General features: G+C 41.4%; 1 protein-coding gene, 1 non-coding gene and 1 pseudogene across 4 annotated transcripts in view; all 3 read right to left on the bottom strand.

Annotated features, from left to right (window-relative positions):
* Nucleotides 1–1,379: 1,379 nt before the first annotated feature.
* The window catches only part of LOC113686016 (uncharacterized), a 33,917-nt gene continuing 9,932 nt past the window's right edge, over nt 1,380–25,364 (bottom strand). Inside the window, exons 4-5 of one of the 3 annotated variants that reach the window (XM_089181230.1) lie at nt 3,206–3,271; nt 1,380–2,617 (exon numbers count right to left, since the gene is read on the bottom strand). In XM_089181230.1, coding sequence (XP_089037356.1) covers nt 2,591–2,617; nt 3,206–3,271 — 93 coding nt within the window. In that variant the 3' untranslated portion in view covers nt 1,380–2,590. Of the gene's footprint in view, nt 2,618–3,205; nt 3,272–19,068; nt 19,248–20,439; nt 20,663–25,364 lie in introns of those variants that run through there. The other 2 variants (XM_089181232.1, XM_089181231.1) reach the window with 2 other exon arrangements.
* LOC113669263 (uncharacterized) lies at nt 5,865–11,569 on the bottom strand. The gene is made up of 2 exons (XR_016179468.1): nt 10,075–11,569; nt 5,865–9,250 (listed from the first exon to the last, which is right to left on the bottom strand). It is a non-coding gene; the product is annotated as an uncharacterized LOC113669263 (transcript).
* On the bottom strand, nt 13,545–14,788 carry LOC149041317 (uncharacterized; annotated as a pseudogene).

The following is a 25,364-nucleotide window of genomic DNA, read 5'->3' as shown; positions in this document are numbered from 1 at the left end:
TATATATAAGCCACTCTGGAACGAGGTTATGTTTATCGATCGTGATCCTTATTACTACACACGTAGGATCAAAGAGGCAATTCACACTAGACTTCACTCTGATAACATTAATAGGGACGGTGGAGTAGAAATTCTAGAAGCATGGATGCCCACGATCCGCAAGAGAGACAACGGATCGCTGAGGGAACAAATCAGCGAAACAGCGAGGAAATGCCCCTGGAAAATGTATTTTTCGTTATCAAGCACCCAAATATATCGCACTCAATGACGCCATCATCAGAGATACGAAAAACAAGAATTAACAGGACACAGGATATTTTGGCCAAAAATTAATGAGATACCGGATACTCAGATCTCCCCTTAAAGGGGCCTCTTCAGTCTATACACAACTACAACTCCGAGCATTGCGCATCAGGCAAGCACGTGCTTTAATGTCACGCAGCTTGTCACAATTCCCTTACTCTTTGCAGCCTTCAGCAAGTTTATGAATAGCCATTCCAGTCGAAACCATTTTCTCCCAACATCGTTCGACTACAATGCAATTTTGATAAATGCACTGTCAGTTGTTAAATGGCATTTGTATGATTTCAAAGGCAGTAACTTTTCTGATGTAGTGGATTACAAAGCACTGAAATCATTTTGAGAGTACCTGCTCCAGTTTTTCCTCAAGAACGAAATTCGATCTCTCTTTTTCTTCTTTCAACCAAAGAAGGGCAGTCGTTATCTTTATTTTGAATACATTTAGCCCTTTTGAGAGGGGCAATTTGAAAATTTAAGTGACTTCTGCAATTCCTTGAAAACAACCTGTCCCAATGCCACAATATTTAATGGCAATCATAGCTTTCTCCATCTGGTTTGAGCAGAAATCTTGCCTTCTACACCTTGGCCTGTGTGGCCAATGTAAAAATGGGAGGGGTAAGCAAGGGTTCAGCCCAATGTCCCACAATTAGTCACAGGTACTTGTTTAAGCTAGTTATTATACACATGCAGTTAGTTGTTATCGAACAAACCTTTGTTCGCGTGGCATACGTGTACTTCCTTGTCCCAGACTTATTTTGCCCAAATGATTGACTCAACGATAACAAATGCACAACATTACATGGTCAATTTAAAAAGGGGATGGATCGACCTTGAAATTATGTCAAGATGTTATCAATGTTGAATACGTTTTCTCTAATTTTTAATTCAGAAACGTAACTGCTGTCGAGCTAGGTATTATCTAAAATAAGATATTAGTGACGTTTTTGGATCGTATTTCTGAACCTTGTGCTTTGTGGCAGTATCGAGTTATTGTGTTGCAAATCGAACGTTTTTAAAGTCGTCACTATCCTGGTAATTTCATTGCGTTAAGTTCCAACTATTCCTTGGTGCACAGAGAGGACAATCAATCAGCAAGCTTTTTATTACCAAACTGAGAAACTAAACTTAGTTTACACACATAATATATTAATACAAAAAAAGGTAATATTTACTCAGAATAACTGGAAAGCTAATCTAGCTGAGTAAAAGTAAATAATGTTTAAATATAGGACGTAGGTTGGCACTAAAGCTTGAGCAAAGAAAATAATTGGTCAAAAAAAAAAGACAAAAAAAAAATGAATAAAAATAAGATAAACAAAGAAGAAGAAGAAACCAGTTGAAAACTCATGAACAGTAAGACTGTAAGATGTTTAATTTGACTTTGTTTTCAAATGTTTTACTGAAGGGGGAGCTGCATCGCCTCCATTTTAGTTCGAAAACTCATAAAGAAAATTGACTGTAAAGTTAACAGAGCTAAGAAATTCACGCTGTGCTCGCGACAACCGCTGACCAGTCAATCGGTAAGCGTGGCTTTGTATTCCTTTAGTTTCATTTCGTCTAAGTTGTACCTTGATTGTTGTTAGTTTTATCTTGCGTTCGTGTATTTTTTGTAATGCGACTATTGTTCACGGCCTTATTAATTTCGTATCGCTTAAATTAGTCTCTTGTTTGTATTTCAGTTTGACGTTATGGAACATTAGTGGAATATATCATATTGGATCGTACTTCCGTTGATTAATGTGTTGATATCAGTTCAACAACCCTCCAACTTTTGCGAGTCTAGTTACAATTGAGAAAGGACATATGTTAAACTTCTGAGTTTTTTTCCACGAATGGTGAACAAGCGCTCTCAGAAAAATTGACAATGGCTATAACAAATTTTCATTACTATTTACATAGTTGAAAAACTTCCCAGTTTCAAGAAATGCCTAAATTTAAATAATGAAGCCCCTTTCAGAGAAAAGCATTTATCCATGCTAAACTGATTCACAATATGCGATGCACGTATTATACAAATTACACCCCATTGATCCATAACACATGCAGCATATAAGTAGGTAAAAATTGAACCCCAGAGTGCAAGTGCAAACGTTTTACAGAAAAAAAAAATGCTCTTTTAGTGTCCAAATATGATAACTTACAGGCTTTCGCCAAATAAAAAACCGTTTGTTTAATAAAGGGGGTAAATTTGTAAAGAAACTTAGATGCTGCGTCAGTGGAAGAGTATAACAGAGTAATTTAGTATTATCAACTAAGTTTATAACGTAAATTGCACGAGTGAATGCAATCCTCAGTCTTCTTCACTTGACTCTGAATCCTGAGGAAAGAAAGATATATTAAATATACGTCACGAGCGTGGATGGAAAAAGTTTCGGATATAAATACTCAGTTTAAAAATAGAGTAAAGATTAAGAGCTTCTTTTGTATTTTTTGCTTTTTTATAACGATTTGTCGAAGTGTACCTTGATCTCGTAACATTTCTGGCTCTTCATAAGTGTTAGGTCGGATCAAGAGCTTATACAAACAAGTTTATAATCTCCTGGTCAGATGGCAAATAATAAATTTTGCTAATGGAATTTGACATGGAGCGAGGAATTGAAGCTAAATTCGTGAAGCAGGGTATATAAAATTTAAGAAACAGATTTGAAATTTTGATATATTTTTCTTATAAAGCAAGCCAATAGTAACCGACGACCCATTTAAAAAAAGACTAAGTTAAAATGGCAGCTCATCCGCAGTTCAGTGGAATCACAGAAACAAAAGTCAAATTCTGCCGGAAAATTACGGAAAATATGACGTCTCAAAGTATCAATCGGCAAAACTAAAAGGCTCTTTCCTCCACAGTGACCAGCTGTCTTAGCAAATGAACACATGGTATAGGGACAGTTCAACTTTCAACACCCACCTCAAGATCACTTTTTTTATCGATTTTTCTCTCTTCTCTTGTCCCATAAATCGTCTTCAGTTGATCCTAGTATCATTGGAGTGAATTACGAGGGTTAATGCCGAGGAATTGAATTTTAAAAGTTTTCCTCCAAATTATACTTTGAGTAAAATGATATCTTACCTGCTTTGTGCCGTCTATTATTCAAAACATTATTCTCCCAAGCTCTTGCTAAATTCATCAAACGGGGTTAGTTTCTAAGGAAACTGTGCTGTTGCTTTGGTGGGGGGAAGTTAAAAGATGATTTGGTTTTTATCGACTGAGTTAATAATGTAAACTGGCCACCATAAAGAGCCTCTAAAGCTGACGTTACCAGCTTTAGGCCTTCTTCAGAGTGAATGACAAACTTTATTGAGGAAAAACAAACAACTTTTTTTTCAATTGTTACAGGAGCACAGTGATCATGCCACAAAAGAAAGAAAAACATTGGCACTGCTGGAGATAAGAAATTTTTCAGGAATATGAGAAGAACTAATGAAATTCGTAGCTTCATTTCTACGCGTAGTTCACGCGAGGTTGGGGAATATTTTTATGGAAAGTGTCAGTGAACGATTTCTCCATGGTCACGCGTAGGATATGAAAATCAATGCCATGTCCGCAGTAATTAACATTTATTCAACAATATTTACTAAGCCTGGGGCAGCCGATTGTTTTAATTTGATTTTAGAGCTAACCCAACAGAGAAAACGATAATCAACGGTCACCAACTCATTTTATTTCCAGCACAGTTAACGATCACGCCGCCCTTGTATTCCCTCGTTTATTTTGCTCGCGTGCGATTGGTCTATACGTATCAAGTTGCTCGTTGCAATTAACAATTGGTTCATACGTCAGCTGTGCGTTCATCGAGATATGAAGCACTTGGGAAGTTTGGGGGGCACTCTTACGCATCTTTCATGCTCTCCAAACTTTCTGCGTGCTTCATATCTCGAAGTTTCTAGATCCTTGTACTTTATGTATATAAGAGCGACAGTTTCATCAAACGAAGAGAGAGAATTGTGAAGAAGCCTAGTGCTGTAAAGACAAGAAGTCAACTACGTGGAAATAAAATAGTTTGTTGCCGTTATCAATGATCCTGAGTTTTGTCTAAGAACAACCCTACTCTACATCGACACTCGTAACACGGACGAAATTTTGGTAGTGCGCGCTCACTAATAGTAATTTGCACTTATGTTACAACTTCACACTCGTATTACACGAAAATTTCACATGTTTTAAGCCAATCAGATACGCGTAATTTTTTAATGTATATTATTAGTATAGGTAACAGCATGAGTTCGAGTGCAATTTGATATTAATAAGCACTTGTAAATTTTTCAAAGATTGCAAATTGCACTCGCCCTACGAGCTCGTGCAAGTTTGTTGCCTGGAACATTTTCTTGAGCTAATTAGCACCAAATTACACACGAAATCATTTTGTTACCTATACAGTGGAACCTCGAATTAACGAACCTCTCTATAACGAAGTCCTCGGTATAACGAACAATACTCTTCAGCCCGGTCAAAGTTACAATAAATTGTATGGGAAAGAACCTCGATATAAGGAAATCCTTGTAATAATCGAGAAGTTTAAACGTATAATACACCTTGATTCGCTCCTGTGATTGAAGGGCTAATTTATGTTGAAGATTTCACCACTAACTGATTTTTGCATACATGACCGTACATGGAATTTATTTGCACTTGTAGTAGTATAGTCAAAATTTGTGTTCCATGTGCGGCTAGTAAGCTTCGAAGTGCGATCTGTGGTGACACTTTTGAAATGTAAGTTGCGTAACGAACTTCTAGGTTTTTAAATAATTAGTCACCTGATCTATTTTTGCCGCGTTGCGCTAAGATAATTAAATATTCACAAAAAAATGACAAACGGCTTGAGAAATGCAAATCACTCCGCCCCAGTGCGGAAATTAGGTCTAAATAATTAGTTCTAATTGAGCAACGACTATAATGGCTTAAGTGTTCAATGTTCAATAAAGAAGTGTCAGAAAATGGTGTTAGAGTCCATTTCTACTATCGACTAGCTTGAGCAATCCGCATTCAGTTCGTCTTGAGTGGCTATGAGACATAACTTGTGAATTGGTCTGTCATACTCTCCGTCTCTTGTCTTGATTCTCACTTTTCGGACAAGTCCGTCGTTTCCAGGATATGTGCCTACAATACGCGCCATTTTCCATTCACATCTTTTGTGTTTGGGGTCCAGCTCCAATACAAGATCACCGATCTGGATGTTATCTCGCACGCGAAACCACTTGTTCCTTGGTAACAAGTTTGGGGCGAAATACTTCATCCAGCTCCTCCAGAAATCAGCAACTCTGTTTTGGGCGCTCCTGAGTAATTGTCGCGGATTGGTTCTTTCCTCTGGTTCTGGTTGTGGTGGTGGATTGTAGTGGCCTAGAAGTAGGTCGTTTGGAGTGATCGGTGGGGCCTCCCAGATATCGTCGGAACTGGGGTACAGCGGTCGTCCGTTGACCATGTAGGTGATTTCTGACAGAATTGTTCTCCATTGTTCCTCGGAGTAGGCTTGGTTCTTGCAAGTGGCGTTAAATGCTTGTCTGACTGACTTAATTAGGGTTTCAAAAACTCCGTTTTGGTGACTCGCATGTGGTGTATTCCATTCCCATCTGAGCTCGCAGCTAAATTTATCAGAGAGGACACTCTTTACCCCAGGAATATCCCCAGTTCTGCGTGATTTCCTTTAGGTAGCCTTGGGCACCCACGAAATTTGTACCACGGTCTGACCAGCAATTAGGGTGTCCGCGTAGGCAGGCAAACCGTCGAAAGGCCATTAAGAATGCGTCTGAAGTTTTATCGGTGACCAGCTCAAGATGAATCGCACGTGATGTCATGCAAGCGAAGATGATCACTTGTGCCTCTTTCAGAGTTTTGCGGCCGAGCTTGATCTGTACTTGCCCAAACATGTCCATAGCAGTGTTTGAGAATGCCGGGAAGCCAGCTGCTACTCTTAGGTTTGGAATCTGTCCCATGAGCTGGTTGAGAGGCCTTTTCCGTAGTTTTCTGCATATGACACACTTTGAGGTGACGGTCTTAGCCATTCTGCGGAGTCCAATGATCCAGAATCTTTTTCTGGCCTCGTGGATTAAACTCTTATAGCCACAATGCCCACGTCGTTCGTGGAGGTCACGCAGAAGCAAGATCACAAAGGGGTGGTCTTTTGGCAAGATGATAGGTTTTCTCAACTCTTCCGGGAGACATCTGACATCTTCAAGTCGACCATGCGCACGAAAAAGGCTATCTTCATCCTTCTTTGCTACCAGTTTCTTATCCAAGCTGTCTTCGTTGACGTGAAATTGACTCCACTTCAGAAGATGGGTCTCGGCAGCCTTCAGTTCCTGAACTGAAATGGGCCCTGACTTTGGGTTCATTTTCCGAGCGTTGTGAATAAAGCGACCGACGTAGGCTAGAGTTCTCCGTATCTTGGAGTACGTAGAACACGTTTTCAGCAATTGTAAAAGGATAGGATTTTCTTCAGATCCAGGTTGATCTAGTTCAGGACATACTTCCGCGGCGGCACTGTGATGTTTACCGGCTTTCTTCTCTTTCCGAAACGTTTTCTTCTCTCTTGAAGCGTCGAGGTCGTCCACATGAGTGTTAACTCGGGTGTGGTCTTGAGCGCTGGGCCACTTTTCTTCTAGTAACTCTAGGAAGGATGGTCCCTCTGACCACTTCATGAGATGATTAAGATGGATTCCTCTCGTTAGAGCATCTGCGGGGTTGTTGTTAGACTTGATGTAGCGTATTTGGTCTGCCCCAATCGTCTCTTGAATTTCAGCCACTCTGGCAGATACGAAAGGCCTGAATTCCCGTGGTGGCGTTCTGATCCAGGACAAAACGGTTGAGGAATCGATCCAGAAGAATCTTTCCCAGTCCTGGGCTTTTGCGAACTCCAATGCTTTTACACATGTAACGTACATGCGTGCAAGTGCTAAACAGCCCAACAGTTCTAATCTCGGGATGCTCTTCTTCTTCAGAGGGGCGACGAAAGCCTTTATCGTGACTGGAACACTACGATAGTCTCCGCCAGCAAGTTTCCACCGTAGGAAGATGACCGCACCATAAGCCTGCTCACCACCATCGGAGAATCCGTGAATTTGAGGCACGCCCACTGCGTTATTTGGTTTTAGCTTGCGGTCAAACTGAAATGACAGGAGATCATTTATGGACTGGACATTCTCTAACCATGTTTGCTGAATACTCTTGGGAAGGATGTCGTCCCAGCTGTAACCTGAACTCCATAATCCTTGCAGGTCAATTCTGAACTTGATTGCGACGGGCAGCACAAGACCGATGGGGTCCCATAACTGACCAACAAGACCTAAACAGCGCCTCTTTGTCAGGACATCCAGTTCTCCGAGGTCATTCTTTTTGAAGGTGAACGTGTCTAGCTGTTTATCCCAGCTTAGGCCGAGAAGATCCGTGAACCGTTCACCGTTGGATTGGTCGATTTCTGCCTCATTGGAATGCCAAGTTTTGATCTGGAAGTTGCCTTTCGCGAGGACAGCGTCGATGTGGCTGATAATCTGCTTTGCCTTGGTTACTGTTTCTCTGGAGCCACCGATGTCATCCACGTACACATGCTGTCGGAGTTCTCCTGCGGCTTCCGGGAATTCTGCGTTCGAAAGCTTGGCTAGCGTGTTGATAGCGTTAGTTGCGACGTCAGGGGCCGGTTTATAACCAAAGTTCAGTCTTAGCCACTGGTAAACAGTTGGTTTGTCACGTGTGTTGCTCCTCCAAAGAAACCTGTGGTACACCTGATCCTCAGGATGTACCAGGATTTGGTTGAACATTTTACGAACGTCACCAGTGAACGCCACTTCGTCCCATCGCCATGCTGCCAGTACATCCAGAAGACTATTGATGAAGTTAGGTCCTTTCTCAAGGTAATCGTTGAGGGACAATCCATCATGACCTTTTGAAGATGAATCAAAGACTAGTCGAACTTTTGTGGTTCTTTCTGGCGTAAACACTGCTTGCAATGGGAGGTACCATTCGGGTTTATCATGAGCAATTTGTTCAGGTGGAATCATTGTGATAAAGTTCTGGTCTAACAACTTTTGCACTTCCTCTTTTACGACCTGGAAGCAACCCTTTTTCATAAACCCCCTTTCAGCGGAGAGGATCCTCTTCAGAGCGATGTCGTAGTTGCTTCGTTTTGGAGGCCCTCCTTCTTTCCAGGGCATCTTCACTTGTATTCTCCCGTCGACCAAGGTAGTTGAAGCTGCGAGGGACTTCACGAACTTGCTCTCACGTAACACGTTTTCAGTGCAAGTACAGAGTTTGGTTGGTTTGACTCCAAGGAGGTCTTGGTGCAGAAGTTTCTTGATATCTTCCTCGACACTCACTGTCCCTACTTCTATTGACTGAATTTCAGATAGAGTGGAGCCGCTTGACTCGAACTGTCCCAGAACGTACCATCCAAAACAGTTTCTTTTCCCGATGGGCTCTCCAGGTTCTCCGGACACTGTGTGAAGATCAATGAAGGCCTCTACGAAGTCTGTGCCAATAAGGAGATCTATGGCACCACCCGAGAGATGTATTTTATCGGAAACGTTTTTTAAATGGCTGTATTGTCTCACTGACTCCTTAGAAATTGTTTTGGCACTACTGCAAGGTCTAGTTACGGTATACACTTGAAGGGTCTTCGTAATATCTTCGTCAGAGGGCGAGGCAACCGTGACATCGATTATCTCAGAAGGTTCGCTTTTCTTCTTTCCACCCGCCAGATTCATAGTGAGACGTGTTGCTGCTCCATTTAAGCCAAGTCGACCAGCTGCACTTTTGGAGAGTAGGCTTGTGTTAGACCCGGAGTCCAACATGGCGAGAACTTCGACAAAGTTTCCATTTTTGTCCATGACTTTAACTTTTTGCACAGGGCAAAGTCCAGTAACAGGTTTCAACTTGCTTTTTTGGTACACAGCATTCCCCTGGATGTTACCATTCGATGTAGGTGTGGGCCCTTGGAACTGACTTTGAAACGGTGGTGCTTCATCGCCCAGAATTCAGCGACATATCCGGGACTTTCATTGAGACGCTGGCGCTAAATTTAAAAGCTTATTAGAAAATGATTGTCAAACAATAAAGGAAAAGGGCTGAAAATGTCGAGGAAGGCTTACGTTCTCTTCGTTTACGGATAAACTACTTTTCAAATGCTACTTTTACCATATGGCTTTTAAAGAAGAAAGTTCAATTGAATAGTGTATCATTCTCAATGCTAAAAAACTGTGAAAGCTTTTAAGATATGATCGCTGAGATCGCTGCAGAAATATTCAGCAATCGTTACTATCATATGGAAACCACATTCCTATTATTGTCGCAAGATAGACTCTAGTTCTATCTCAATGATCGTCGCACTCACAAGCCGGTTGTCGGAAGCATCGCTCATATTTTTCTCTACCGATTGAAGCGATTTTAACGAAGTAGATTCTTCATGATACTTTTTTTCTAAATTTTTCTTTTTTCTATTTTCATGATACTAATTTTTATAATTCCGATAACATTTTGACCAACGGGAGTCTGTCAGTCCATATAAGAATTCGCTGCAAACGAATTTGCTAAACGCTTTGTTAAGAGCGTGGCTATTGTTAATTATTGCTATTGTTCACTTTGTGTCACCTTGGAATTTACTTTACGCATCCAACCGTTTGATTGACAGCAGCTGAAATCTGCAAAGAGACTCATGTATTCCCAAAGCTTTACCTACTGACCAATCACAACCGACTAGTTCAGGATATGCAAATTATTATGCTGCCCGCTGATTAAATGGGCACTGCAAGTACATGTCGCGAAAGACAATAGAATTCTGGGCGATGTTGGGATTCAAACTTGTATTAGTTTCTCCAGTCTTCTCATTATGTAGGCACCGGTGATGGTTTTTTCTGCATTTGTTGCAGGTTGAGCCGTCTGGTTTCTTGCAATCGTTTGTGTGATGCGCTCTCAGACACTTGCGACATCGCCAATGTTGCTTTACAACCTCCCACCTTTGATTGACTGTTAGAATCTAAAACTTAGGACATGCAGCCAGGTGATATTTGGTCTTACAGCCAAGAGGACATGTTTCATCGTCAGAATCCTCGCTGTTAGCGGCGTTATTTTCTGTCTTTTTGGGACTTTTGTCTCGGTGAATTTCGTTTCTTTCCACTGTGTTGGTGTTCGCTTTCCTTCGGGAACGAATACTCGCTTCTTGATGTAACCAGGTGATTAGATTGCTCACGGTTTCTTCTTTTCCTTCTCTTTTCATTTCTCTACCAAAATCTGAATTGTCACTTGGATCGAGTTTGGACAGAAGCTGGGACATGAGGAACGGCGCTTCAACTGACTCCAGCACAGGACACCCAATATTATCTTCCATGTCACTTACATAAGAGGCTATTGTCGTAGCGAAATGCGTTAGGGACTTAGAATCTCGTTTGACTGCTTTAAGATTATTAATCTCGGTGTGCAGTTCGTCCATTAGTTTTCGTCTGTCTGCGAACTCTGTATCCAAAATGATCCACGCGCTGTCAATGGTTTTACAAGTTTTTACTTGGTCGGTCCAGAACGATCCTTTTGGCATTGCATTTCGAAAACGTTGCAATTGTTCATCTTTATCCTGACCGTATTTCTTCATCCAATGGCTGAACTCCTTTTTCCACGTGGCATAGGTTCTGCGAGTTCCGTCCCATACTGGTACAGGTAATCGTTGTAAACTTGAGTTTGACGGTTTTGATCCGATGTTATCGGCCATTTTCTGCACCGCCGACGTCATGGACGACATTGATAATGTTAGCGCTTCCAGAGTTGTCGCATTGTTAGAATTTTCTGAGGAGTTTTGTTCCTTTTGATATGCAGCAAACTTTAAAGTGATTTGAAGGAAATCAGCTTTGGTTTTGTCTCCAGCTTTCTTTGTTGCTAACACGAGTTCGTCTTCTGGGCCAGTGCCTTCGTCGACCAGTCTATCCAGAATTGTCTCCTGCTGTTTCTTGACCAGCCTGTACTTGGTTTCTACTAAACTGAATGTTGCTTCAAGTGTTTTTTGTTCCGGTTTTACGGAGAAAATTGTTTCGAATTCTTCCATTAATTCGTACAAGAGTTTGACGGCATTGTCCAGTTTTCCCGCGAGAGTTTTCACGTCTACCTTCGGCGGCATTGTGAGCGGAATTTAAATGCGAAGCTTGGCGGTAGTTAGTAACTCGGCGTAATCTTCTGCAACAAATTTTGACTGATTCGCTCCTGTGATTGAAGGGCTACTTTATGTTGAAGATTTCACCACTAACTGATTTTTGCGTACATGACCGTACATGGAATTTATTTGCACTTGTAGTAGTATAGTCAAAATTTGTGTTCCATGTGCGGCTAGTAAGCTTCGAAGTGCGATCTGTGGTGACACTTTTGAAATGTAAGTTGCGTAACGAACTTCTAGGTTTTTAAATAATTAGTCACCTGATCTATTTTTGCCGCGTTGCGCTAAGATAATTAAATATTCACAAAAAAATTGACAAACGGCTTGAGAAATGCAAATCACACCTTGTTATAAGGAACAAATGTCAACCGGTGACAAAAGACAAATGCGAGCAGACCGACAAGAATCAAAATCCATCAATTCTTTAACAATAGAACAACTTGACAGTTAACAACTCACCATAAATGCCGACACTAACACTATCGACACATCTACAGATCCGCTTTATCCTCTGTCTCTTACCAGTTCTACTTTTTGAGTTGAATTTAACCTCCTTATTTCTAAAGGCCTCTTGTAGTAACAGACGGGAATTTCTTGGTTACCCTTGTTTCTCCGTTTACCGGTGACTTCCACTGATATTTGTTCTCCGTGCTTTAAAAACAAGGTGCTGCAGTAATACAGACCTTTACAGTATAATGTAGTTTCATATAGACACTAAAGCACATATTTTCTTTACTATAATGACCAATAATCGTTCCGATCCCAAAATGCTGGGTAGCGCGACATCACAACACGAAAATAAATAATATTAATTATTAAAAAATTATTAACCTGCCCTCAGTATAACTGATTCGTTGAATCAGGTTTTCGATATAGCGAACCAATTTCCCCAGTCCCTTGGCACTTCCTTAAATCCCTTTGGCTCGAAACTATACACGGATATTTGTCCTTGAAATTATATGTTACTAAAGCCCAGAAAACTATTAGAATTTAGGAAAAGAAAATGTTCCTCTTGTTGTCTCTCATATCGAATGGATAATGTTTCAAATGAAAATTAGTTGATGGAACAGCCGGTTTTATTATTGCGCATCTCCGCGTGGAAGACAATTTGGCGTCGCTTATCTGCATTACAAAAGGCGAACAAACTAAACGATGAAAATGATAAAAAATACTCAAAGATTCAAAAATTGCAATTTAACCTTACTCCGAATCTGAAAATCATAGAGCCCGTAAAATCTAGGCCGTAAAATTTGTGTTCGATACGTAGAAGTAAAGGGCGATGGCGGGTGAAAGTATAGTCTCTCTGTTTTTTCCCTATCTCAATACATATCGCACTCTACTTCTACGTATCGAGTACTGTAAAACGGAAAAAACCACAATACAAGACTTCCTAATTCGCTCCAGGTTAAGACTTGTGGGGCACTCTACGATAATCCGCAGTGGAAAAATTTAATATTGGCTACTCCACGAAGAATATTCCTCTACCATGGCAAAACGACTTCTTATAAACGATGGTTAGGAATATTCTTAACAATAAAATTCCCTAGCGATGACAATATATATATATATATATATATATATATATATATATATATAAGTCTGACGAGCGCTTAGGCGCGAAACTCAGAGTAACAGAGAATTGATGCGTCCTCTTTAAGTCTTTAACTTATGCATACCTAGCTCTGCTACCACAGCATTGAGCACTTTATGCCAAGGTAGACTCTACCCCACACATTTATATATACATATATATATATATATATATATATATATATATATATATATATATATATATCTGAAAGTTGGACAAATCAATAAGACATAACTTTTCTGTGACTCTGAGTTTCACACTTACGCGATCGTCGCACAGATTTTAATGAAGAGTACTAGAGTATTCCTCACTTCATTTGATATATATATATAGTAGTTAGTTTATTAGTTAGTCTATTGTATTCTGGTGTAAGAAAATATCTCTCAGCCGACAACGGACTGTTCTCAACATTTCAATCCTCGGAACTAAACTCTACATGCAGATGATCGCTCTAGCATTCGCCGAAACACACACCTCGAAAAACCTCGTGGTGGTTACATACGCTATGTAAGAAATACCGTTCAGTCCTTCTCTTATATCATCCCCTCCCAAATAAGCCTGAAACTCCTGATTCAGAGTAATTTATAGAAACAAACTGACCGATGAAACTTGAAACGCTAAGTTCTCGAAAAAAAATATAAAACACAAAATGTCATAAATGGAAGCTGTCTAAATGTTCCGCAATGCCTTTGCTTTCTTTAACAATTTCGGCTTCAGTTTTCTTATCCGCTCCTTTTCCATGTTCTGCTTGGCTTCAAGCGTCTGAAGATGTGCGACGATCTCTTGGATGCTACTGAGAACCCACTCGCCATAACGGTCGGGGGGTCTCCTCACCGGCACTGGCCGATGGCTCTGGTAGGTGGCACCCCCTTCCTCCACCTCGTGATTACCGTCATCTCTTTGGTCTAAGGAATCCACTCCACTCTCCCGCTTGCATGTCCACACCAACCTTAGAACCACCTTAATCACTGACCTGAAAAATATCGCTGTCACAGGGCTGATGTAAGTCATTGCTTGAGGGCATTGTCGGGGTATCTAACTCGTCTTCAACTTCCTCGGGGTCCATTTCTACTCCCTCAGCACTTCTGGTAATGCCAGTAGTTTCTCCTTCTGTTGGCTCTTGTCTTCTCTGGTAAAACCGTAGGTTATCGAAATGGATTACTCTGTACCTCCTTGAGTGTCCTTGAACTTTCTTGACCAGATAGGTAACTTCGGTGACCCGCTTTACAATCTGGTAGGGCCCCTACCACTGTTTGTGAAACTCACTTCCTTCCCCTGAATTCAACTGTGGCGTATAGCGTAGGACAAGATCACCAGGTTGATAAACCGTGTGCTTCACTCCCTTGTCATAGGCATCCTTCTAGCGTCGCTGAGCCACCTCAAGGTTTTGCCTAGCATCTCGATACGCGGTTTATAGATCCTCTTCAAGATCAGTGACGAAGTCAGTGTAGGAACACTCATTGTCTTCGGCACCACCAACCAATACATACGAAGGTATCTTCATCTCCCTACCAAACATGAGCTCGAACAGGGTGTGCCCCGTGGAGGAATGAACACTACTGCGATATGCCATCATGCAGAAATCAAGGTGCTCATCCCATGTAGCTGGATTATCTTCAACTTTAGCGTTTAACATGCTCCTTAAGGTTTGTGCAGATTTTCTACTTAGCCGTTGCCCTCAGGGTGATAAGCGCTTGTGTGAGTTTTGTTAATACTCAGTAGCTGCCACATTTCCGAGAATATTTTAGACTCGAAATTAAGGCCCTGGTCGCTATGAATGTTGTCAGGCACACCAAATCTGCAGATCCAGTTCCTTACAAGCACCTTTGCACAGGTTGTGGCACACTGGTTGGAGATTGCAAACACCTCAGCCCATTTAGTAAAACTGCACTGAACTGTTAAAATGTAGCGGTTTCCTCTCCGAGACCGTGGCAAGGGACCAACAATGTCAATATGGATGCGTTGCATGGGGTTGCCAGAGGTAAATGACTGCAGTGGTGCTCTGGGTTTTTCTCTTGGCTTACATTTAGCACAGCTCAGACATCGATCGCAGTAACGATGCACCTCTTTGGTCATACCAGGCCTCCAGAATCTAGCTTTCATCTTCATTAGAGTCTTCATTCGTCCTGGGTGGACACCAGCAACGCCATCATGAACTTCGACAAGGGCCTTCCCCAATAACTGTTTCGGTAAAACCATCCTAAAAAGTTTAGCTTGAGTAGTGTAGCCAGCTGACTTTATATAGAGAACCCCCTATTGTAACAAAACAGTTCAAACTGGGCCCAGACAGCACGGGCAGCACAGCTCATTGACCGAAGTTCTTCAACAGCTGGTTTCTTCCACTCTTTCAACAAATGACTAAGTACCATGCTGATATCTGGATCATCTCTTTGGGCCTGAGCAACCACTTTTGGGGACCAACAATTTCTCACTTCACTTAGGGTTTCACTGGCCGGAAGGTCTCTAGTAACAGCAGCAACTTGGGATAGTCCTGTTGGAGTACACGACGGACAATTCCCATGTTGTCGTCTGGGCCTTGTAGACAAGGCGTCTGCATTGTTGTGTAACCTCCCCGGGCGATGTTGTATCTCATAATCATACTTCTGTAAGCGCTCTAGCCAACGGACCACTTGTCCTTAGGGCTCTTTAAAAGACATTAGCCAGACTAATGAGTGATGATCAGTCATCGGGCGGAATTTTCGTCCCAACAAGTAATAGCGAAAATGGTCCATATAGGTTACCAGACCTAGCATCTCTAATCGAGTCGCGCAATAGCTCTTTTCGTGCTCATTCAAAGAACAACTCCCATAAGCTATCACACTCTCAGTCCCACCGGGTTGCAATTGGGATAAAACAGCGCCAATGCCCACGTGTTGGCTGGCATCTGTGTCAAGTACGAATAATCCTGCATCAGGACTAAAATCGGGATATGACAAGACGGGTGCAATGGTCAAGCGATATTTCAGTTCATTGAAGGCACTTTCTTGTTCCATCTGCCACTGGAAAGAAACACCCTTCCTGGACAATTTGTAGAGTGGTTCTGCGATGATTGAGAATCCAGAAATAATAGTAACTTGCAAGACTAAGGAAGCTTTGGAGCTCTTTGATGTCTACTGAGGTTGGCCACGTTCTGACAGTCTCACTCTTGTCAGGGTCAGTTTTGATCCCTTGTGAAGAGACAGCATGCCTTAGGAACGAAACTTCTCTCTTTAGAAACTGACACTTAGATGGCTTCAGCTTGAGACCAGCAGTTCGTATCCTGTCAAATACTAAACGTAGGCGACGCAGATGTTCCTTTAATAAAGGGCCCAGATAATAATATCATCCAAATACACAAGACAGTGTGTCCAAGTCAGTTCACTGAGAGCTAGATTCATCAATCTGGTTAAACTAGCTGGCCCATTCGTGAGACCAAATGGCATAACCCTCCATTCGAATTGCCCACTATGGGTCAAGAACGCTGTTTTGGGTCTGTCCTCTTCTTTTATTTGCATCTGCCAATACCCAGACGCCAAATCGGGACAGGAGAACCATTGGCCACCACCCAGTGCTTCCAAGACATCATCAGTCCTTGGTAACGGTATTGCATCTTTCTCTGTACACAAATTCAGTTTGCAGCAATCAATGCACATACGGTAACTTTCATCATGTTTCCTAACTAAACCAACTGGACTGCTCCAGGGGCTCTGTGACTCTTAAACTCTACCATTCACTGGAAGCTCGTCCAGCTGTTGATCTATGATCTCCCTCTAGTGCGGTGGTATGCGACAAGGAAGCTGCTTAATCGGAGCACGCTCACCAGTGTTAATATCATGTTCCATAAGATCTGATTTTCCTAAATCAGAATTGTTTATTGCAAATATGCCCTCACATTCGTCTATCAGTAGGGAAAATTGCCTTTTCTGCTACTCTGAAAGCCCATCTGAATTTGGCTGAATAACTTTTGCCCTTCTATTCTCTCTTTCTGTACTTTCCTGCTTGTCATCCCCCATATTCCTGTCTATAACTGAACAGTATGGATGGTTAGGTGCTGATGGAATGAGGCCAATTTCGGTGGGAGTAGCACTGCCATTTACACCGCTGACAGGATGATATTCAGCAACAGGGAGGACGGATCATAATCTGACAACTTTGTTGGAGAAGTTGGCCACTCGAACCGGAGTCTGTCTTGCCTTTGGCACTACTAGGGAACGAGCAATACCTATCTCAGAAGTCCGCTGTAGTTCTTTTGACCCCTCCAGGATTCCAGGGCTTACGGAATTCTGTTCATAACTTCCTTCTAATCTAGCTCTTATAACTTGTTCAGTCCCAGGTTCTAGCTCTGCATCAGCACATAAAAAGATTCTACAAATACTTGGTGTAGCCTTGCGGTATCTGATTGGAAGTTCCGAATCTCCTACTACAAGAGTTCCTGTGTCATAGTGAATTTGACACTGATAGTGCTAAGAGAAAACTGAACCTAGTACAAAGTCGTGGGCTAAACCTTGCACTATTGTAACAGGCCAGGAGCATTCAATCTTTCCCATACGAATTCGCACTTCAGTTTCTCCCAGAACAGTCAGCTCATTACCATCAGCTGCAGTAAGTCTTCAAGCAATTGGCTCCGGTTTTAAAACAGTTCCACTTTTTTCCACGCACTCTCACTCAACACACTGACAGTAGCACTAGTGCCAACAGTATACACATCAAACGATGATTCACAAGTCCCGAAACATAAATCCCAGACTCTGATAAGACGGACAGCACACTTTCATTTCGAGACACACCGAAATTCTCCATAATAAAATCAGTTTCTACCAGGCCTACCTGACCTTGTCCTACGGGGACTGGATGGCCCTCCGCAGGCCCCGTCTTACGTTTCCCGATACTTTAGTTGGACATTCCCGCGCAAAGTGACCTAGTCTGTGGCAAGAATAGCATAATGCAATCACGGCGCCTCGGAGTTGTTGTTGCCCTTGTCTCGTTTTTTCTTTCCAGTTCCTTAATTTTCTCGTTCATGCCCAGAACAAATTCCTTTAGCTCGCGTATCTCAGTCGAAATCCTCTCGTTTCGAGCCGAGGTGCTGACTAAACTCACGGATTACTTCTTCTCAACTGACAGAAGCGCTTGACATGCTTTACGCGACTTTTCTAACTGGCGAACCACGCGAACTGCCTCTACGAGTGATCCCGATTGACTGATAAATAACTTCTCTCGTATGTCATTACTCACTACCACTCCTTAAATAAACTGATCTCTGGCCAACTACACTTTAAATGGTTAAGCCGTGTCTGGGTACGCATTCTTGACTAATTCTAGCAGGCTATCGGTGAATCCCTCGAAATCTTCGTTCGGCTTCTGACACCTCGCACGTAGCTGCAATTTATAATCCTCCCTCGTCTTACTCGAATCGAATCGAATCTCTTTATCAACTGTGCCGTCGAGTGCTTTCTGATATGGAGGGGCGGCTTGGTCAAAGGATGCTTTGTCAGATGATAGGGACGACAGTCGTTTGTTGATGCCGGCGGGAATAGTGATGGCTAGTCCGTCGTTTCGGTCAAGTCCTAAGATTATATTAAGATCCTGGAGTTGGGAGAGCAGAAAGCTTCCCACGAGTTCACATGTTTCAGCGCCGTCGTAGCTTCCCATTGTTACGTCGAATGTCGTGTTACCTTTCTTTTGCCAGGGTAGGTGCTTAAGATGGAGTTTTTTGCGTGGATTAAAATGTTTCTTTCGTCGGTGGTGATGTTGTCATAGTCGGAGGCGAAGTCGAGTGCTTTGTTTAGGAGGTCTTGGCTGATGAATGGGTAGAACTCTTCGATGTCTAAACAGACGAAGCTGGAGTGTTGTTTGTGTTCGATAGATTTGAACCAGTTGATTACGGCTGTGGTGTTTTTCCATTGGTCGAAGTTGCGTTTTTTCGCGATTGTGCTGATGATGCGGTCGAGGATCTTTTTGCTGACTTTGCCTATCTCAGACTTCGTGGGGTTGATGAGTCTGCAGGTCGGTTTGTTTGCGAAGTTTGGCTTGTAATCCTTAAGTGTTATGAATACGTCTTTCTCAACTGTAGTGTCTACTCTGTCGTCGATTTCCAGTTTCGTCACGATGTCTTTGTTTTCTTTATGGATTGCTTGCGTCGTCTCAGGTAGTGCCTTCTTGTAGGATTTTCGTTCTCAAGTTTGTAGAAGTTGGTTGTTTTGTCGGCGGCGATTAGTAGCTCGGGCTCATTTTTCATGTGGTCGATATCTTCTTGTCATCTGCAGACCCGAACTATCAACACTAAACCACACACACACACACACACCGCCACAGAAACAAAGCCCTCCTTCGATGGTAAAGACTATTCTCATTAAATTCCCTGATGATTGGGCAACCACGAAACAGGCTTGTGGGGATGAACTTTTAGTTTATTTGTCTTTTTCCTCCCCCAATATATACATCGCTCTACTCCTATGTATTGAGCACTGTTTTACGAAAGTCAAGATTTTACACTTTATATATATATATATATATATATATATATATATATATATATATATGTATATACCGTATTTCTTCACCTATAAGCCGAGACCCTAAAAGTTGGAGACGTTCTAACAGACTCGTGTTATCCAAAAGAAAAAGCAAAACCATCGGCTATAAGCCGAGAGCGAAATTCTTGATTATAACCGGCCATCTAAGTGAGCGAACCTCACGGAAAAAATTGGGAAATGGCTCAATGAACACAAAAGCTAATAAATGAGAATAAACACAAAAGAAAAAAAGCGAATCAGTGAATAAGTAAATACTACTACACGACTGCAGAAACACAACAATACTCTCCGTTACTGTGACCTGACAAACGTTTCAATCGAGTATCTTTTTCGTCACTGTTATTTTTCTCTTCATGCCAAAAGCACGCCGCTCTTCGTATACTATGGCTTTCAGCATAAAAGTTATTGCGGTAGCTGAAGCTGTAGAAAACAGCTCAGAAATCGCTCGAGATATGGACTAAGCAAGTCCATAGTGCGACGCTGGAGACGAGACCAGGCGACTATTCTTTCTGGCGAGCTTTTAAAAGATGTCTGCAAAACGTGCAAAAATGGGCCGTTTCACTTCCAAGTGTCCCGAACTAGACGAGCAAGCGATGGAGTGGTTTTCACAGCAGAGAGACCAAATATTTCATTTGTAATATGAAATGAGAAGAGTTTTTGCCGAGTTGGGTGAGATTGTCTTTCAATGCGTGGGAAACAAAGGATCTGATTGGTGGTCAGAAATACTTTGTTGTCATGTCAATTTTAAGTGCCGCTCTTGCTAAGAGCGGTCCTCTCGACTTCTCGTCGGAAAAAAGTTTTCTTTTATTTTTGTCCATAAAAAGGGTTTAGGACACATGTTTCAAAAATAGTTTAGTTGTTCTCCAATTCTCTTTTTTTGCGTCGCCGCAAGTCAAAAGTGATTTTTGGCCAGACCACCCCTGTGGATAGCGATCGAAAGTGTAAATTTCAAAGATTTTGTCCAGCGCGCAGCGACTGCAGCAATGTAGCTCACGCTCTTATGGTCCACAACGGTTTTGAGCGACAAACTCGACATTTCCCTGCGACCATCAAAATCCACTGGACAAACCCGGCTTGACATATTGCGTGCCATGATTGCGCAAATTTTTCCCCTTGCCATTTGGCCTGTTTCGCGGGTTCTACAAATTGAAACCAAAATTAGTTAGTGTAACGAATTATAATTGAAAGTTATTGAAATGGACTGAAGAATTTTACATTTTAATGAGAATTTCAACTTTTAAAAAGGTTTACTTGATTCATGGAAAGCAAAGATTGGAGTGGCTTTGGGTATTTCAGCCCTGATTTCTCTCCTGGAATGCCGGTGTCCCAGCGGATTTGGACCCCCCTAGATTTCGATCCCCCGGTCCAAATCCGTTAGCAGATATGGACCCCCCAAACAAAAACTGAGTGAAAACGTAATCCTTAACGTTCTAATAAAAATGGATGATACTTTACGTTCCAAAGCGTACTAAAGCATGTTTTCAATTCAAAACATGCGTATCGTAAATGCATACGAACTGGCATCCCGTCGGATGGTTCTTTTGACCAAGGGAAAATGGGCAAGAATTTAGTTTAATGTCTGGAGAGAGGTCGTTTTTGAACTTTTTCCGCGATAGTCGAACACCGTTAGATTCAATAAGAAACAAACTTGTGACACTAATTTATTTCGTCATTGTTCAATGCCCGAGTGTTGGGACGACATGGTACAGTGCGAGGGTGTGACGCTTGCGACGAAAGACGAAACTTCGAGGGGTGTCGCTAGGCGTGTTTTCTAAGTGTTGCTGATGTGGGGACTATTTTACCGGTCGTAGTGAAACCACGAAAACCAAGATGACTATTAATGGTGTTTATTTAGATCACGATCACGATCGTAAACTGAAATTACAATAATATTATAACGAATGCATGAATCTACTTGAATTGGTGCGAAAGGCATGAAAGAAACGCTTTACGTGCCTATGTCGATAACGCGATTAAAATAACAACAATTAACGTAAATTAACATAAACAAATCATAAAAGGCTAAATTAAAACTACTCTAGATTCAAAGATCGGCTACACGATGACCATTTGCGGCTGATTAACAGCCCAAAGACTGAAATGTGGGCGTTGCTGTGTGAGCATCTAGTTCTTTCAAAATACTCCTTTGATTTCAAGATAATTAGTTGTACTGTTGTACAACACAGTACATATGTGCGCTATCGCCCAAGGTGAAAAACTAAACTTAAACATATTGAAATAAAACTAACAAATCACTTACATATCGGTCCCGCTTGTGCCAAAGGTTTGGAACGAAAGAACGAAGGTACTGCTGTTCAAGGCGAAATCCTGCGAAACTCTGGCTTAAAGGGACGCTAACTTAGCTTTTATATGCGCGTGGTGACGCTAAAAGATCCGATTACAAACCAATAGGGAAAAGATAAACATTGTAACTACGATCGTAACTAGGCACACAAAGTAATTGATAATTGATCTAATCAAAAAAAAAAAGGCTGTTCTTTTGTTCGATATCCTTAACAGAGGGATTTAAGACTGCCTCGGAGGACGAGTGGCTTTGTATTGTCTGCAGATTGCCAAACTCTAGACGTCTTCGTAATTGTTAGTAGCTGTGAGTAGTTTCTTCGCTCTTGTTCAAAAACTGTTTAATGTTATTATTTTAGAAAATCAGACTGAGTTATTTTTGTGACTGGACGCAATAGTCTCCACTATTGTTATGACGTTTCGTACCAGTGTTGATTCGCATCAGAAGAAGCAAAGATTTATTGCAACAATTTCAATAGTTCGAATGCAGTAGTTTGTTCACATCTAATTCTTGCGTATTCTGTTCGACTCCCTCTAATGAATGCGGTAGAATTGGAACGAAATGGCTGTTGTTTTTTTTTTACCTTTATTGAGGAAATGTTATGTTGTGATTGAAAAGAACATCGACAAAAAAGCTTGCAAATAGAATTAGTTACATAATATGATACAAAGGATGTTTAAAAGGAAAGTTTGGTAGGGGGGGTCCAAATCTGCGAAGGGGGGTCCATATCCGCTAACGGATTTGGACCGGGGGGGACGTATCAAGTTATTTGAAGTACTACCGGCTATCCTTGAGTACAAGTTAATTTTGTTTCGTTCCGGTCATTTTGACCACGATATGGAAAAAATATAACAGTTATAGGTATGTTCTAAACATCCAAACACTTTAAGAAACATTGGAAATGCGGAGAAAGTACTCGTTAACAGCCTCAGCACAAGGGAAAATGTGAGGCAGTAAAAGAAAGCCAGACTGACTGGAGATTTTTTCGAAGTTTTCGGAATTAAAGCTGTAGTCGGATCACATGGGTAATATATTTGTAATTTCTCGAGAGCGAAGACTATTATTTGACTAAGAATCGATTCGTAAGTGCCTATCTGGGCTATCTGCAATAGCAGACAAAACTAGAAATCTCTTGACAAAATCAAAGGACAAATTGTGTTATAACGAATTTTTGTCTCAATTTTTGCATCCGCTTAAAATTTCAAAAATCCACGAGTTTCGCGACAAAAGAAAGTTAATGCCTTCTAGGCAAATTTTAGTGAGTTCAGTAACAAGCTGACAGCTTTTACGACAAATGGCTTTGAAAACTCAGTCTCCTTGTACTGCCTCGCATTCTTTATTTTTCTCTGGATGCTAAAAAATAATTTACTACATTTCCAGTGTCCTCTCAGGTGTTCCGATGTTTAGAACATACCAATAATTGTTTTATCTTTTCCAAATCAGGGCTGAAATATCTAAAGCGAATCCAATCTTTGTTTTCCATGAATCAAGTAAACATTTTAAAAGATAAAATTGTCATTAAAATAAAAAAAATTCTTCAGTCCATTTTAATAACTTTCAATTCTAATTCGTTACATTACCTAATTTTGGTTCCAACATGTAGAACCCGCGAAACAGGTTGTATGACAAAAAGAAAAGTTTGCACAATCATGTCACGCAACACATCAAGCTGGGTTTGTCCAATTGATTTTGATGGTCGCAGGGAAATGTCGAGTTTGTCGCTCAAAACCGTTGTGGTTCATAAGAGTGTAACATCATTAATGACGGAAACAAATTTGCAGAAAGGAAGGTTAGTTCATCGGGTTCCGTGAACAAAATCTCGGGAGAAACTGCAAGAATTGTTTCAGAGTGTTTTGTAAATAAAAACAACGTAACCCATTTTAACTTGTTTATGGGTCCTTTTAAGCAACGCGATATGCCTGTTATGACCAGAGTGCCAAATTTTATTCTTTAATTTTGATCTTCTCCACACTGTGCGTGGTTCATGACCAGATATTTCAACGTAAATTATCGGGAAGGCGCCTTCCGACACCTTTGTCTAACTTGCATCTATTCTTCATTCAGTTGCTATGAAAACTTAAAATCCTCAACGTAGAAGATAAAAGAACGAAGTTTGAACGGTCAAAAGGAGATCTTAGTCAATTTTCAGAATCATGCAAAGGATCTTTGACACGAGCGCGATTGAGCAATCGCCCAATGTAAGGTGATCCGGATTCCGGAATCCAGGAAATTTTTGGTCGTGGAATCCGGAATACTGGGCATTGGAATCCAAAATCCAGCTTTTGGAATCCAGAATCCCGCTAAAGAATGAATCCAGAATCCATTAAAATCGTATAGACGGCTTTCACGCGCATTCATGCATCCACGGTCATGCTAAGATGAAGACTGCAGACCATGCAGACCGCGCTTTGTTCGCAAGAGAATTTCGACTGTTACAGCTCGCGAGAAACTGACAAATTCATTAATGACCTATCACCCAATCGATTTCGATACTGACATAGCCAAAGTTCCCTACTCAGTAACTATCGATCAGTCTTCTACACCGATTCAAAAACCTTCCTAGTAAAGTTCGATTTTAGTTTGCAGCACTTTCTTTACTGTAAAGCTCTTTGGGCTGTCTTGTGAAGATCCAGGTAATCCTTACCTCTAAGTCAGCGTCACGGTCCACACAAATTGCATCTTGCCGCGTGGGGCTAATCTGCACGAGCTCGAGAAACTTGACCCCGCGATTTTGTCTTGCTAGATAACGCGAGCTCGAAAGAACCTCGTACAATTTCCTCATGTGGTGTCCAAAAATTGGAAACTGTCGCAACGTTACCGAAAGAGTAAGAAAATGGTGTATACACCTTAATCATATGTAAAAAACATTTTTAAAAAAGCAAACAAAAAAGTTGCACAGTCTGCACGGTCTGCACAGTCTGCATGGTCTGCAGTCTGCGTTTTATCATGACCAATGCAACCACTGTAGAGTGCAGGTCACTCACGTGGTCGATGGGTGTGTAAATTTAGAGGGTCTAAAGAGATTGTTTACATAATAACAGCATTCAAATCCCACAGGATATGCTTGGATTCCAACATAGCGACAGACCACACGTTACCAATTACGATAAACTTTGAATAAAGATATATCTGAATACTAATAAAGACGGGAGAGGTCTATTTCTAGGTCAAAATAAATCGCAGACTAAAATATATTAAAGTTCACACGGCAACCAGGTGGACAATCAGACATAGTTTGAAGCTACACTGGTTTGCAGATTTAATGAATGTAACCGAAGAAGTTACAATTCATAGACCCAACGTTTCGACACTCCTGTCTAGTGCCTAACATGGTAATGGAAGACGTGGAACAAAGGGCCTTAGCCACTTCACCGGTTAAACCCTTTTTCTGGAAACGATATGTCGATGATGTTATTTCTGCGGTATCCGGAAATGAAGCGGAGCGCCTCTTGTCGCATTTGAATTCAGTAGAGCCGTCGATCCAATTCACCCTTGAACGTGAAAAGGATAGACATTTGCCCTTTCTTGATTTAAATGTG

Source organism: Pocillopora damicornis, chromosome 8 (genome assembly GCF_964200805.1).
Source record: "Pocillopora damicornis chromosome 8, jaPocDami1.2, whole genome shotgun sequence".
Lineage (NCBI taxonomy): Eukaryota > Metazoa > Cnidaria > Anthozoa > Scleractinia > Pocilloporidae > Pocillopora > Pocillopora damicornis.
This window is presented reverse-complemented; position numbering and strand designations above follow the sequence as displayed.